At 43.6% G+C, this 15,896-nt stretch overlaps 1 protein-coding gene across 3 annotated transcripts in view; it reads right to left on the reverse strand.

Moving 5' to 3' along the window:
* The window catches only part of nek7 (NIMA-related kinase 7), an 89,580-nt gene that overhangs the window by 23,720 nt on the left and 49,964 nt on the right, over positions 1-15,896 (reverse strand). For all 3 annotated transcript variants that reach the window (XR_013790413.1, XM_079506058.1, XM_079506057.1), the window contains 3 exons: positions 15,158-15,268; positions 8,868-8,976; positions 6,129-6,236 (listed from right to left, as the gene is read on the reverse strand). Coding sequence is in view for 2 of the 3 variants with exons in the window: in XM_079506058.1 (XP_079362184.1) it covers positions 6,129-6,236; positions 8,868-8,976; positions 15,158-15,268 (328 nt within the window). In the remaining variant the exon portion in view is untranslated. The remainder of the gene's footprint in view (positions 1-6,128; positions 6,237-8,867; positions 8,977-15,157; positions 15,269-15,896) is intronic.

A 15,896-nucleotide genomic window follows, 5' to 3' on the forward strand; every position in this document is an offset into this window, starting at 1 on the left:
TTAATAAAACTATTACAGAGGAGGCTATTACAGCACCAAGTCTTTGAGAACAGAAATGAAAGCTGGCACTTTCGTATTTTGGTGCAGAAATAATTGGGCTGAGAAACGCCTTAGTCTTAAAATGTGTGGCCCTGAATAATGAAGTGTTACCTATAATTCTAAAAATAATACATTAGCTTCTGCACAGGCGGGCAGACAGAAACGAGAGAGGGAGAGGGGGAGAGGGAGAGAGGGAGAGAGGGAGAGGGGGTGAGAGAGAGCGAGAGAAATTGCTTTGTAGATTGGTCATTTTAGTGGTGTGTGTGTGTTTTAGTTGATTAAAAAATGATTGCTTCTCTTATAGTAATTGCATCAAAATAAAATAATAAACAGACGTCAGGCTCCTTCAACATCACTTATTCATGCAAATAAATGTAAAGTCATGTTGGGATTGATTTCCATTATTATGAATGGCTGTGACAATGATGCATTCCCTCGTAGGGGTAAAGGACACAGTGATGCCAACTGGAAGAACATGACTTTGGGCACCTTTGAGGGCACGCACAAAGCCAACTAGGCTCCCGACAAATCATAACAAATAATTAGAAAGAAGAAAAAAGAAAGAAAAGTGTACCCTGCCCTTTTTTTCTTCGTTATAATTATTTGTTCGGCCCAAAAACATTGTTTATGGTCATGATTTGTCAGGAGCCAAGTTGGCTTTGCCGAGGCTAAAAGGTCTTTAACCCATTTCGACCTGAGGACGATTCTAAAAAAAATTAGTTCTCAGTTTTCTGATAAACCTATGTTTCTATCAACCTTTTTCATGTCAAGGCCCCTCAGAATTATCTGTATTTGGCTGCAGACCCCGATCTGAAGATATGTTGTTCCAGGGACCTCCCAGAAGCTAATATTTGAGTTCAAATCGTTCGCTCCGAAAGAATATATATATATTCAAAGATTTGCACCACATTTTCACGATTTTTCAAAAATAGCAGACCTACAAGTACAAGCCCCGAGAGGGGCTCAGATGTTCCACTGGGCCATAGACGGAGGACATTAGAGGTGTCCCTCTGTACAGTGCTGTTCTAACAAACACTTTTAGAGGAGATTGTGGATGGGAGCAGCTCAATCAGCAATATTAAAGCAAAAAAACTCTCTTGTCAGGACATGCATGCCTCTCTTCTTTGGTTGAGCGTCAACGCATCTCCTTTCTCCCTTACCATCCACTCCTCAGTGTTAGCATCACGCTTGCAGATATATTTTACTACGTTTTGCTGCCAATAGATGATGTATTGTACACTATAAAGTTCTTTGTTAATTAATTAAGTCAGTGTACGAATGGAACCAAATGGACCCAATATGGGTCCTTTATGGTATGGATTCAAATTACAATAAGGATTTTACAGTATATTTTAAAGTAGTGATTCTCAGGTGTGTTCATGTCAGGGACCCCCAAATTCATATGTATAAGACCACCATCTGAAAATATTTTGTGCCAAGGACCCCCGATAGAAGATGTGTCGTTAAAAAGTTTTAGAGATATTCAACGTTTCTTTGATGAGACGTGTTGTGAGCTTGTAGGTCATCTTTTTTCAAATAGCTGATGTAAATGTATATAGCGGTTAAACTCACTTTGATGCTATATTAACAAATTTAGCTGTGGACACCCTGGACTGGAGACCAATTCAATTCAATGGCGCTTTCTTGGCATGAGAAAACAAACGTTTACATTGCCAAAGTAGGGTGTCAAAACATAAAAACAATTTAAGAAAATAAATGGGGAAAGTATGTACAGTACAGTACAGGGGGTACAGCAGTGTGTTGTCACATTGATATGGTATATACACATAATATATACACTGGGTATAAAGCTTTTTTGAAACAAATTACAGCAATCATTAATCAGTCACTTTTGGGTCAATTAGCAGCACCTTTCCCAAAGGAACCCCCTCAAAGGTTCCCTGGGGGTCCCCGGACCTCACTTTGAGAAACACTGCTTTTGAGGTTATTTGAGCTGTCAGGTCGTGCGCGCAAGCTATGTGTCCTCACGTATTTATGTGTTTGGCATGCGTGCGGTGTGGGTCGACATTAGCATACTGTATGCCTGTGTGCTGGCGTGCCAGGATGTGGCTGGCTGTGTGTGTGTGTGTGCGCAGGTGTGCCTGTATATGCATCTACACGTATGTACGGTACACTAGTGTACGTTCATGCAAGCCTGTGAGAGGACTCGAGGAGTGTGTGTTTATGTCTCTCTGCATACTGTCTGTGTGTGTGTGTGTGTGTGTGTGTGTGTGTGTGTGTGTGTGTGTGTGTGTGTGTGTCTGCAGAGCTGCTGAGTTGAAAGGCTGGGAGCTGACAGTCTGTGTGCCTGGACCTCCGTCTAGGCTCCACCACACTGCTTTGCTGTTCACCAGGGTGGCTGGCTGGGCTCATTACAGACATACACTCTCTCTACCTCCCTCGCTCTCTCTCTCCGTGTCATTTCTCACTCCCCCCTTTCTGTCTCTCTCTCTCGGTGTCACTCTGTCACGTTCTTCTCCTCTCACTCCACTCCTCCCTCCTATACCTTTTCACTTCCTCGCTCTGTTCTTGTGTCACTCTCATCCTGTCCCTGTGTCTCTCCATCCCTTGGTCTCCATTCGTTTTCTTGCTCTCGTTCCGGCACCTTCTTTTTCACTCCCTCGCTCCGTCCTTGTCTCATTCGCTCTCTCACTCCCCCCCCCCCCCCCTCTCTCTCTCTGTTTCACTCACGTACATGCTGGCACTTATGCTCCTGCTATTCCACTCACTCTCTCTCACACACAGCTGAGACAGAGAGGAATGAGAGAGACAGACAGAGACAGAGACAGAAAGAAATAAAGAGAGAAAGAAAGAAAGAAAGAAAGAAAGAGGAGTAGGGGTGAGATAAAGATGTTGGAAGAAGGGAGGACAGATAAGGCAGAGAAGGGATGGAAATTTAGAAAGGTGGCAGAAGAACAGCAAGCAGAGATCAGGATATGAAGGAGAGAGAGAGAGAGAGAGAGAGAGAGAGATAGTAACACATGGATAACTTTAGCCTGGGAACGAAAACATGTGCGGGAGGGGGGGGGGGGGGGTTTGAAGGTAGCTAGCCCCTCCTATGCCCAGCTTTCCGGGTTTGTGTGAACACAACATTGGCTTGTGACATGTTGAAGATAAAAGTGAGGGCAATAATATAAGAGCGCCCCTCAGTTCACACAGGTGTGATTTTTTTTCTGTATAAGAAATGCGAATGTATACTATTTTCGTTTTACATGTCACATTGTATCTAGTGATACTACAGTATGTGAAAAACATGTGCATTGAAGGTTTACAATGACTAGCCTAAAGTTCTCATAAATCATGACCTTCTAAATCTCCTCAAACACAAAGCATATTGTTCAAAAATCTGAAAGTTATTTTCTATGACATTTCTGAAAATACTTTTTTGCAGCCTAGTTGAGATTGCATCATGTTGCATTTGCATAGCCTGGTGGATAGCCAGGAGGCTGTGTGTGTGGGATGGGATGGACACATTGACCAATGCAGTAGGGCTGCCTATCCTTCCGTCAGCCTAAAGAGGGTGCTATGGACTCAACGTTTAATGAGCAATCACAAGGCTGTTCCACTGCGCTCTGTTTGGCAGAGCGGCCACGTGTTCCACAACAGCTTCTGTTTCACCTAATGTCATGATTCACACCTTCCTTCTACAGGCTCACCTCGTGCTCTATACAGAGCCTGTGAGCAGCACGCTGCTGGGAGTACGGACTTAATAATGGTGTGAAAGGCAACAGAGTTGGTAATGACGTGTTTGGATCTAAAAATAAAAAAGCCACACATTAGTTTGAATGAAAAGTATCATAAACAGTTGATATGAAGTAATATAACTATAAAGTTATTATTGCTGGTTTCTATATTCAAACCAATACAGTTAAAATGCATTTTACAGCAACAGGCCATAAATAGGAACTTGTATAAATAGCACTACTACATGTACATACAGTACTGGGGAAGCAGCATTTAGCTTTTATGCACACATCTGTAAAACAGGTACGTATGCTGACTCTCTTAAAACACAACTAACAACCTTTCTGTTTACCGCTGCAATTGATTGAGAATGAGATCATATTTTATTTTTATTTCTCTTGAAAGTGCTGCACAGTAATTGTATCCATTGTTGCACCTCTTTTGTTTCATGCATGTTAATGTCATTGTATACTTGTGTTTCCTTTGCTTGATGTTCTGTGTAAAGCACATTGAATGTAACCTGACTCCGCCAGATGGGGCAGCAGAGAGTACACTGGGTTCCCCCCTCCTGCTCCCATCTGGGAACTCTCAGGCAGACTTGATGCTCCGGCCACAAAACGGCCTGGCCAATCAGCAGCAGCTTCTAGCAGCTTCTAGCAGCAGCTTCTAGCTTCTAGCTGCTGCTGATTGGCCAGGCCGTTTTGTGGCCGGAGCATCAAGTCTGCCTGAGAGTTCCCAGATGGGAGCAGGAGGGGGGAACCCAGTGTACTCTCTGCTGCCCCATCTGGCGGAGTCAGGTTACATTGAATTGCCTTGTTGCTGAAATCTGCTATACAAATAAAATATCCTCATCCTAATCAAAGATTACGATTCTAATCAAAACAAACGGGATTGTGGTTGCGGTAAAAAAAATATATATATATATATATATAATCATGCCTTGAGTGGTCCGTGATCGTCCCGTAAAATGTTTTCCTATCCAAAGCAAACTTCCGGTCAAGCTCCCAGGGTATATTTTGCCTTGAAAAGGCTCAAAAGGCGATCTACATGAATGGATTAATTCCCAGCGAACGTGGCAGTATTAACTGCATCAGCATGTTATGTAATGAGATTCAACACACAACAGTATTAATAGAAAACAACACAAAGTTGTCAGATAGACACAGAACTACATAAACAACACAAAGACAACAACACTAGTCTGTGGCTGAATACATTTTCGACCCAAAACACTTACAAGGAGAGACATTTACAGTACACCGTAGTGATAAAGGAAGGCAAGGACAGGCTATTAACAAACTGTTAAGACCTGGGCATGTGTTTTATTAAACACCAGGCCCACTCTGAAGTGAGGAGCGCGTGCACGTGTGTGTGTTTATGTTAAACCCCAGGTTTTCTGTGAAATGAGGCAAGCGGTCGACCCAGGTGGGGGTTTAGGTCATTAACGGCTGCCACTGACGGTAAATAAATATGCTTCCCTTGAGTTTGCAGTGACACGATTCCATTCCTTTTAACGTCAGTGATCACCAAAACGTTGTTTCTATTTAAAGTCGTGTGCCTGGGTGTACATTCTTTGACATGAGTGAAGGCTTTTCTGCTTTTGCATGATTACAAGGTTCCGTAAAATTGACTTAAACTGGTTCAGTGAAAAGATAGCGTGTCCGGGATTATGGTCATTGGTAAGCTAAAACCTGATTTATGCTTCATTGCGCAAAAGCAAAAATAGTATATGTACAAGCTGTACGAGCTTGGAGATCAGCTAATTTCAGCACGGGCAAACCATTGCACAACTAAGTATAAATCAAGCCTAAGGTCTGAACTGGAGACCTCGACTGGAGGGGGAAAAAAAGGTGTTACAAGATTTTACATCTTACATGTGTCTGCCGACACGTGCATACAAACGTCTACAGACACCCAACAATAAGTGTGGTTGGTTCCGTTGGCTGGCCAGCGGGTTTTATGGCACGGGGTCACAATCAGAGCCGTGTGTCGGCCGGGCCATAACGAAGGACATCATCAGTCCGCCTATACCCAGACATCATCTGTGCAGGGGTCAAAGACCAAGGCAACAGGAAGTGGCTAACGGGCCAATGAAAGGGCCGGGCATGGGCCCGTGGCCCTGCAGCACCACAACGTGACACATGGTTCTGGCCTCACCAGGCCCTAATGAAACACATCCAGCTCTAGGAGGTTACTGCATGGGGGCCTCTGTGTGTGTGTGTGTGTATTTGTGTCTACTGCTGCACGTGTGCACCCAATATTCCCACATGGAACGAGTGCATCTGTGTGTGTGTGTGTGTGTGTGTGTGTGTATGTGTGTGTGTGTGTGTGAGTGTGTGTGCGAGCGAGCGAGCGTACGCACGCACACAGACACAAACACACATGTCTAGACTGCTGTGATTTACCTAGTGAGTGAGCTGCGGTGGTTTTGGAGCTGAAGAATCGTCCCAATCCCAAATCTCCCAGTTTCACCACACCCGTGGCCGTGATGAACACATTGGCTGGCTTGATATCTGGAGAGGAGAGGAGAGAAGAGGAGAGGAGAGCAGAGGAGAGGAGAGGACTAAGTGCTTACAAACTTTGTGAAATCAAATCCGATGAATGTTAAATTGCCTCTCCAGCAGTATGTGTTAATGTAAACGTTAATGCCTGTCAAAAATAGACACGGGGGAGCCTGTGCCTGTATATATCTCTCACACACACACACACACACACACACACACACACACACACACACACACACACACACACACACACACACACACACACACACACACACACACACACACACACACACACACACACACACACACACACACACACACACACACACACACACACACACACACACACACACACACACACACACAGTGTGTCAATCAATGTCCCCACCCCCCTGCTGCTTGGATTAAACTAATCCTCATAGGGCATATTCTGTGTTAAATGTCTCTTCATGTTTCAAATGTGCAATTCGTTAATCAATGATGTATTAGCCAAGCTAGGATCATCTGGTGCTTGCGGATGTTTGTTTCCATCTTTATATGTCCAAAGATGACAATGGCAGACAAAACTGCTCCAGTTCAGGTCTCCTGTGAGCACTTGGCCACGGTAACATGTCAGCTAACTTGAATGGTTGGTGGATGACCTAATGTTAGACCACTTAAGCTGTTGTTGATCCCTCTCTTCCTCATGTAACATTTCAGACATGACCTCAGTGTACAGATTTAGATGTATTTCATTAACTTTCCTTCAGGTTTTTTTTGCCCAGGGAGGATGTACGATCCTCATTTCTGTCACGTTCTCTTTAAACTAAACTCATGTTAATGTGACCTGCAACAGCCATTGAAATTTACTGCTCCCGTATAACAACAAGTGGCTTTTTGAATACACAGTAAAGTCCTCCGTGTTAATGTATCCATTTGTAACTCTAAGACTCAGTGCACTGCGTAGGCAGCCTCTGCTAAGTGCTCATTAAAGTCCCCCCAAAGCTCAGGGTTCATTAGCGTCTGAGCGACCTAATCAAAGCGTCGGTCCGGCCAAGCTCACCGCCACCTGCACAGTCAAATCCTGAGTGTTAATTTAATTCTGAGAACGGACGATGGGTCCACTTGGTTACACTCTCAGAGTAATGAATGGATGGATGAATTGACACGGAGGATTTGGCGGTGTGCAGGTATGCGGGGGTTCAGCAGCAGGTTTGATAAGACCGGGTCCTTATTGGAAGCATGTGAGCCCATAAACACTGTGCTCTCTGTTCTATGTTGCCGCTCAACACCCGCCAATGAAACAGAGGTTCACACTACAATGTCAGGCACAAACCTTGTCTCTCCAAATTTCTACTTATTATGATCCCCCCCCCCCCCCCCCTATTTGTGACACACATCGTTTCTTGTACTGAAAAGTAAGGGTTTTGGACATAGGAGGTTGTTCATATACAGTAGAGTGCTTCATTCTGAAGTCAGAACCGGGGTTATCGAAAGGTAACCTTCTTAAACCCTATACTTAGTTAACCGGGCTCATACTATGCCCCCCCCCGTCTGTCTGTCTGTCTGTCTGTCTACAAAAATAACCCATTAAAATCAGGAAAGCATCTGCATCATTTCGGATTTTTGCTTTGGTTATTAAAAAATACCAGATATACAAGCTGACGGCGCTGCAAGCTTGTACAGCTGTTATTTCTTTTTAATGTTCTTGAGGTCTAGGTCATGATCCAGGTCAAAGTCAAAATTGGATTTTCATGGAATTTGGTGAGAACAATCTGTAGGCTCTGCCCCGACAGCACCGTCAAAAGTATTGTCACAATCAAAATGTTGTGTATTTATTGTTTATTTGGATCCCCATTAGCTACTACCTTAGTAGCAGCTACTCTTCCTGGGGTCCACACATAAAACACATCTCATGATGGATAGATGCAGAACAAGTCAGTGTTACCTGGTGACAGACGTTGGTGCAGACTGAATTTGCACCTCTGGGTGCATTTGTTTAATTTGAATTGCATTAGTATTGTAATTTATAATAACACATAAATTATATGTGAATGTTATTTACATATGATGTGATAAAGGGCATAGACAGTGCGTGTGTGTGTGTGTGTGTGTGTGTGTGTGTGTGTGTGTGTGTGTGTGTGTGTGTGTGTGTGTTGTAGCTTTCTTGTATAGCTGAACCTGTCCTTCATTTTCCAAATGATTCCTCTCAGGAGTACAGAAGCACGCAGAAAGCATGTAAAGAGTAAAACGCCCATGCTGGCAATATTTATTAATGTAAAACATGGCCGGATATAAGAGATATTAGAGGCAAGCATAATTATAGCATCTTGTCTCTGTCGGGTGGAAACCTCATTTGTCCAAAACTGTTACTTTTCAGGATTCAAAAACGGCAAAAGTATCAAATCTACAAGCTGAAAATGAGACACACACGGTTTCGAGCTTGTGGATCTGCAAATGTTGATGCTTGTGTGTGATATTTAGAGTTAATTTACAAAAGAGAATTGTTAGAATATGGCCCATGACGATATGTTGCAAGTGCTTGTGTGTATGTGTACAGTGTGTGTGTGTGTGTGTGTGTGTGTGTGTGTGTGTGTGTGTGTGTGTGTGTGTGTGTGTGTGTGTGTGTGTGTGTGTGTGTGTATATATATATGTGCATACCTCTATGCATGACTCTCCGGGAGTGCATGTGTTCCAGAGCACTGCAGAGCTGGACAAAGTACTTCCACACCGTTCTCTCTGGGATCAGCCTCCTCTGCTTCTTAAAGTGCTACATTAAACACACATACACACAGACAGGTTTGTATTAGATTTTATCTATAAATTTTTTTGTTTTGCAATTTTTAACCGTAAGCCTAAAGACGAAAAATAGCAGCTATACAAGCTGACAATGCATCCCGATGTTGGTGCACGACACCGGTAGCCTTGCGTAGCCAGCCTAAATATGCCATTGCAATGCAAATTAGTATGGCTACGCAAGGCTACGACACCGGCACACGACTACGTATGAACAGATTTTGACCCAGGGACCACCATCCTGACTAAGAACAACCTAGGGACCACCACCATTGTGTCGGGTGGGTCCATCATACACAGTGATATAGTGATGGGACAAGGTTCATGCACCATTCCTGGGTTCAGACAATTCATGCATTCTTCTGGCGCCAGTGCCAGAAGAATGCATGAAAATCGGAAGAAGAAGGGCTCCCTGACTAACCACATGGTGTAGCCCCCACATGATTCTATTCTACGTCCGAGTATAGACATGGTAACGCCCCGCCTGCCTCTGATTGGCTTACCGTCTCACCAGACTTTCCTCCGAGGTGGATAGCTATATGCTGGATAGTCTGCCACGAGGTTACTCTGTGGTGGTACATAATACAAGTAAGAGAATGACAGCTTGGTACGCGCGACAATCAACACAAACACTTTATTTAGAAAACACCCAAATCAAATCATAGTGCAACGTACGTGTTCAATCAATAATTCAATCAAAGCAAACGGCATGAACAATATTAGTTTGCCTCTTTTACAAAAATAAAAGTTACAAGTTAGTTACAAGGCTGCATTCTGTCGCGCGTGCCAAGCTGTCATTCTCTTGTATTATACCGTACTAATTATTTTGATATTTTCACCCGAAACATACATTTTGTAACAGCTATCATTAGTTATGGGCTTTAGTTATGGGCCGTGAATAAAGCTTGTTTTGGGAAAAATATAATTATTTAATTATCTTATCAAGATTGCTTAGTCTAAAACATATATACATTTCATCCAAGTTCAAACGTATGTTTTCTAGCATTGGACCAACACGATTTGTGGACTGCGTTTTCTCTTATCTCAGTAAGGACGCTCTCAACCACTTTTAAAATGTGTTCTTAAGAAAACTTTGCTGAATACCAGATGAGAACTAAATAAGAGAAAAGACAAAATAAGCAGTATATCGCTCCCTGAATGAGGCCCAATGTTAATTAGCGCAACCTAAGCAAGTAAGCATGAATGGAAAGATTTATACTTGGACATACAACGGTATCCCGTGCGTGCCACAGATCCACAAGCCCACAGCTTGAACTTGTAGATTGTCCATTTCCGGCACGGGGCACACTTGTACAACAGAATATAAATTTGGCACAAGCCAGTTACCGTGGGGGCCAGGGTACAAGGATTTCCAGGAGGCAGTAACAATAGTGTGTGTGTGTGTGTGTGTGCGCGTTTGTGTGTGTGTGTGTGTGTGCGCACACGTGCGTGCGTGTGATGTTTTCACCATCCCCAGCCCCCCTCCGCAGCACTATGACTCCACTGGTAATGTAAGCCAGACCCTCTGTGCTCTCACTCTCTTCATAGCCTAACTAACCCCCCCATCCTCATCTCATTTTCACTGTGCCCTGCAATGGAAAGCACATGCACGCATCCTCGGGAGCTGGATAGAGAAGAAATGTGTGGTTCCTTCCAAAACCCTCTCATCTGGCATACAGCTCTTTTGTTAGGTGAAGCTTTTCAGTGGCACAACAGCCCCAGTCATCATTTTTTGGGAACGGGAGGGCAGGATCGAGTTAAGTTCCCCCGGAGCATGGGGACTGTGGTCACTCTCCAAGAGGCCACAGCGATGACAGGGCATGTAGGCTACTTGTAGCTATTGACCATGGACCAAGGACAACATTAAGGAAGTTGATGAAACGCAGCCTCATCCCTGTGCACCAAGCCGTAGACGAAAAGTACGGAACACAAAACGTAGGCGTTACCACAAGGTGATATCAGTGGCTTCGTATAGTCCAAGTGAGTGAGAGTGTACAGTATAGACTATGCACATGCATAAAGTGAATGGCAAATCGAGTGGCAAAGTGAGTTTAACATTGCTTAACATTGTTTAATGCAAGCATATTGGACTTTTCTGTTTGGATGTATGGGATGTCAAGGCCAGAAAGTAGTTTTTTGCCACTCAGTAGGCGTTACCGCATAACTTCCAGGTTCGCCGTCATGACGTGACATTGTAATTGGCTAGCAAAATATGTGGGAGGGGCCTATATTAGCGATTGAGGAAACCACACTTTGCAATTTTCCAGAATTGCATCTTGCATCTAGTTCTACCTTACTTTTACCAGCTTGTGGAGAAAGCTGATCTATATTCGTATTAATTCATTATTCAAATATCACCCTCCCGGCTTCAATCCGCCTAAAACGGGCCTGGATTCCAACCCCTATACTCTGCAGTAGTGGACAGGTACTTTACTTTGCTCTATTTTTATCTGACATCCTTATATTCTCTCTTCTAAAAGTTAGTGTGCTTAAGCATTTTAGTTAAAACTAGATTTTAAAAAAAAACCATTAAAAAGGTCTATATTGTGATTGTACTCATTGAGTGTCTGTTCAGAAACAAGGGTCTCCCCATCTCACCACTCTTCAATACACAGAAAATACATTTTCAGGTGGGTTGCCTATATAAGGAAGGAAAGGAAGTGGGTGATAATTTATGTATTTAATCTGACAGTGAATGACAAAATATCACTGTCACGGGGCAACCCGTGCCCTATAAACATACATTGATGGAGAACAATGCTCATACCTAAATTACACAGTTGCATCCCTAACTTTGCCGGCCGGCTTGGAAGACTGTGTTAATGGACATGAGTGCTTATTTTTATTATTGTAGCTCACAGTGAATTGTAAAAGAGAACAAGTATGTACTTTGCAAATATTGTCACAGTATATGTTTGGTGTCATTTGGGTTTAATTATGATTGGTTGGCACCTGGCTCTCCTGCAGTACTGGTGATCCTCTTGACTGAGTGGAGGAAGGTACCAAGTGCTATAGAGCAGGAGGGGTGTCTGTCTGGTTTACAAGAGCTCTTATGTTATGGTTTCTATTTATCTTGATGTTGTGTAATGTATCTGAAATGTATTCGAATTGTTTTGAGTAGGTAATTGTGTAAGTTAACTCATGGGCCATGGTTAGCCAGATGTTGAGTTAAGTGGGTTACCAATTACAGAACTGTTCCTTGGTATAGTCTTGCCTAGTATAAAAGGGAGACTGCAGGCAGAGCTAGTCAGTTATGCTTGGGCAGGCAACATGTTGACAGCCCATGCAGGGAGAGAGCTGCTAGGGCCCATTTCATGGGCGTAGCCTAGGTCAGTTTTGTTATTTTTCCTTTGTCCTAAGTTTGCCATTAAGTATTTTTGATTTCTTTGTTTTGGATTTTTGGCCAGTATTATTTTGTCTGTTTGATATTTTTGTTATTGTGTGATATCTGCACTGGAGCTGGAGCAATAAAAGCCGTACAAAGCATCACTGACTGTTTTTGGAGCCTTGGCCGTTCGGGCAACTTCACAATCACCAATACACCCTTTTATTTCAAAAATTGCAAACATAGTTCTACAAGCTAACATCATGTCACCGTGTGTGCGATGCATTAAGAATGAATGTAAATGTAATCATAATGTCATATCCTACTGAGAAGATAGCCCTTTGGTATAACTCACTGGTACATGAAGTTGACCACTCCATAACTCTGGGTCTAGTTGTACTAACTAAGTTGACCACTCCATAACTCTGGGTCTAGTTGTACTAACTAAGTTGACCACTCCATAACTCTGGGTCTAGTTGTACTAACTAAGTTGACCACTCCATAAGTCTGGGTCTAGTTGTACTAACTAAGTTGACCACTCCATAACTCTGGGTCTAGTTGTACTAACTAAGTTGACCACTCCATAAGTCTGGGTCTTGAATCTCAGAAGGAGAGAGATGCGTTGTAAGAGAAATACAGAAAGAGAGATAGAAGAGTTGGAGAGAGTGAAAGTAAAAAAGACGGAGAGAGCAGAGAGAGGGACCTTGGCCCACATCCAAACAAAGCATCAGTGAGGAGCTATTCTTCCCCTTGCCCTCCCATTTCCATATCAGAGGACCGTTTGATGTCAATGGGGGGGGCATAGACACCCAGCAGCAGCAGCAGAAACCTCTCCTCCTTGCCTTTAACAGCAAACACTGCACATGCAATATTCTGCATGTGCATGCAAATCAAGGACCATCTCTCTCTCTCTGACATGGTCAGAGAGAGAGAGAGAGAGAGAGAGAGAGAGAGAGAGAGAGAGAGAGAGAGAGAGAGAGAGAGAGAGAGAGAGAGAGAGAGAGAGAGAGAGAGAGAGAGAGAGAGAGAGAGAGAGAATAAGAATAAGAATAAGAAATAGAGAAACACAGACAGAGTGGAGGATGGTGAAATCAAAAAGAATAAGAAATGCTAAAACTCATGTATTGGGTGGTGTTCAGTTTTACATATGGCTCACTGTATGTGAGAGAGTTTACATCACAATGCGGGGAGGGAGTGCTGAGCCCCGGTGCGTACATACAGTACCTACAGCGCGCCACTGCTTAATTAGAAAAACAAATCATTTAGAACTGTACGCTGTACAGGAGACGAACAGCGCAGAGAGGCAGCGGCGTGCAGCCACTGTGGTGTGCACGCGGGGCGGGCAAGAGCTTGTGTGTTGTCATTGTCAACAGCTATAAGGAGCTGACACAGTCTGAATATTCCCAGCATCCTCTTGTTGGCGCGGCTACATAACAGTGACGCGCTGTGGTTCGTTATCATGCCTCTTAAGCTTGCCATGTGTGTGTGTGTGTGTGTGTGTGTGTGAGAGAGAGAGAGAGAAAGCGAGAGAGAGAGAGCACACGCGCATTCTGCGCAAAGCCTGCCACTTTGAATCTGTTGTACCACTAATCCTCGCCTCTCCTAATTTGCCATGTTGTTGAAGTGCGCGGACGTCGAGCTGCCGAAGATGACTGTGAACGGCTTGTCGAGCAATGCTGATACAACGCAACACCATTATATATGCATGAGAGATACCAGGCTTTTTACATGCACGCCACTAATTTGCTATACTGGCAGCCAGTGAATAGCCGGGAGGGGAGGGGAGGGGTGGTGGTGCTGGTCTAACTTACAGAAATGCACAGAGGCAGAAGTGTAGCAAGGCGAGGTAGTAGTAGGGGACGTTGATGGAGAGGAAATCGTTACCACTTTATAACAACCATGTGTTCACTTCTTCAGTTTCAAACTCAGTGACAGCATCCTTACAAGCAGAATGCTCCCTTGAAACAAAGCGTTCAGACTTGGCCGACCACGGGAAACAGCAAGGCTCAGCGAGTTGAGGAGTCTTTTGCAATGCAACCTGTTGCATCACAACTCCTGCATCACTTTAGTTTCAACCTTGGAGCAGATGACTGTACAAATGGAGGGTTCTTGAGAGGCCAGTGTCATTATTTCTTATGTAGGTAGAGTAGGTAGGTACTTTATTCATCCCAGAGGGGAAATGAAGGTGTTACAGCAGTTCTCATAGAGGTGTTAAAACATGTTTAAAAAAAATCTAATCTAAATCTAAAATAAGCATCTAAGCATGGTCAACCTACAAAAGCGACGCTATACGGAGACCCTTCAGCAGTCAGATGCCTTATTACAACATACTATCCTACCTGAGAACATGCACACTGCTGAGGTGTTGTCTAGACAGTCATGGCTAGCTGGCATGCCAGCTATTTTTGTTTGTTGTGTTTTGTGATCTTTCTCACATAAATAAATATATTAAAAAAATAAGGACAAAAAAAAAACAGTGACTGAAAGTGTAGAGCATCACCTTCAGGATAGCAAAACTGTCTCATCAGTTATTGGTCAAGCGTTGTATCATACACCAAATATAGTAGATCTACAAGCACTGTCTCTCTGCAACATGTTGCGAGCTTATAGATCTATTATGTTTGGTGCGTGACACCCAAGTACAACTGAGTATATAACTTGGTTTGGCTGATGTGTCAAGTCACATAGTTCTATAGTTTGGCTGTTCTGTGAGCCTGTTGTACCGTGGGTGTCATTGGTTTCAACTTGTCACCAGTTCTTCCAGCAGGTAATTTCGGTGTGTGTGGGATTGTGTGCAGGAGGGGCCGCTGTGTAAAGGCAAGTGTCTTACCTTGATCATACGTGAGAGGTCCCCAGCATCAGCTAGCTCCAGTACTATGTTGAGCTCATTCTCCTCAATAAAAGATGCATGGTACTTTATCACATTGGGGTGGTTCAGTTGCTGTTGAGAGGTGGTGGGAAAAGGAGCGATAGACGGAGACAGACAGAGAAGGGGAGAGATAGAGAGGAAAGGTGTCAGTGACCGTTTAAATATTGAGAAGGATCCCTACACACACTAACATCTGGAGTGTTAGTTTAACCCAGAGTGGGTTCTTTTTACCGTTACGGGTCAAAATGAACCCTCCAGAATGTACTGTGAGGGTCAACAATGCCACAGCTAGAAGACATTATGAACCCTCAAAGAAGCTAGAGAGGCTGTATAGGACATCTTGATATAATACTGAGGTCTTGATACTATAATGTACTGCTGCGTGTGTGCGTGCACGTGTGCATGCGTGCGTGTGTGTAATGGCACACCAGAGACGTAGCCTGGGTTTGGCATTTAGATGGCCTCATTTAGTTCAGTGGTGGAAATAGCATAAGCCTATGTCACATAGTGTGCTTTGGAACAAACCCATGTACGTCCCTTGGGATTCTCTTCAAAACGTTCAGCAAGTGAAGGTTAACGAAAAGTATTATTAAAATAGTTAAATGTTAACAATCCTCATCATTTGACCAGAATCCCATCCTGTCCTTTAAGGTTAAATCGCTTTGTGCACCTGTCCAATGTTTACTTGCGTGGCATCGCA

This window comes from Electrona antarctica (genome assembly GCF_951216825.1).
Source record: "Electrona antarctica genome assembly, chromosome: 7".
Classification (NCBI taxonomy): Eukaryota; Metazoa; Chordata; class Actinopteri; order Myctophiformes; family Myctophidae; genus Electrona; species Electrona antarctica.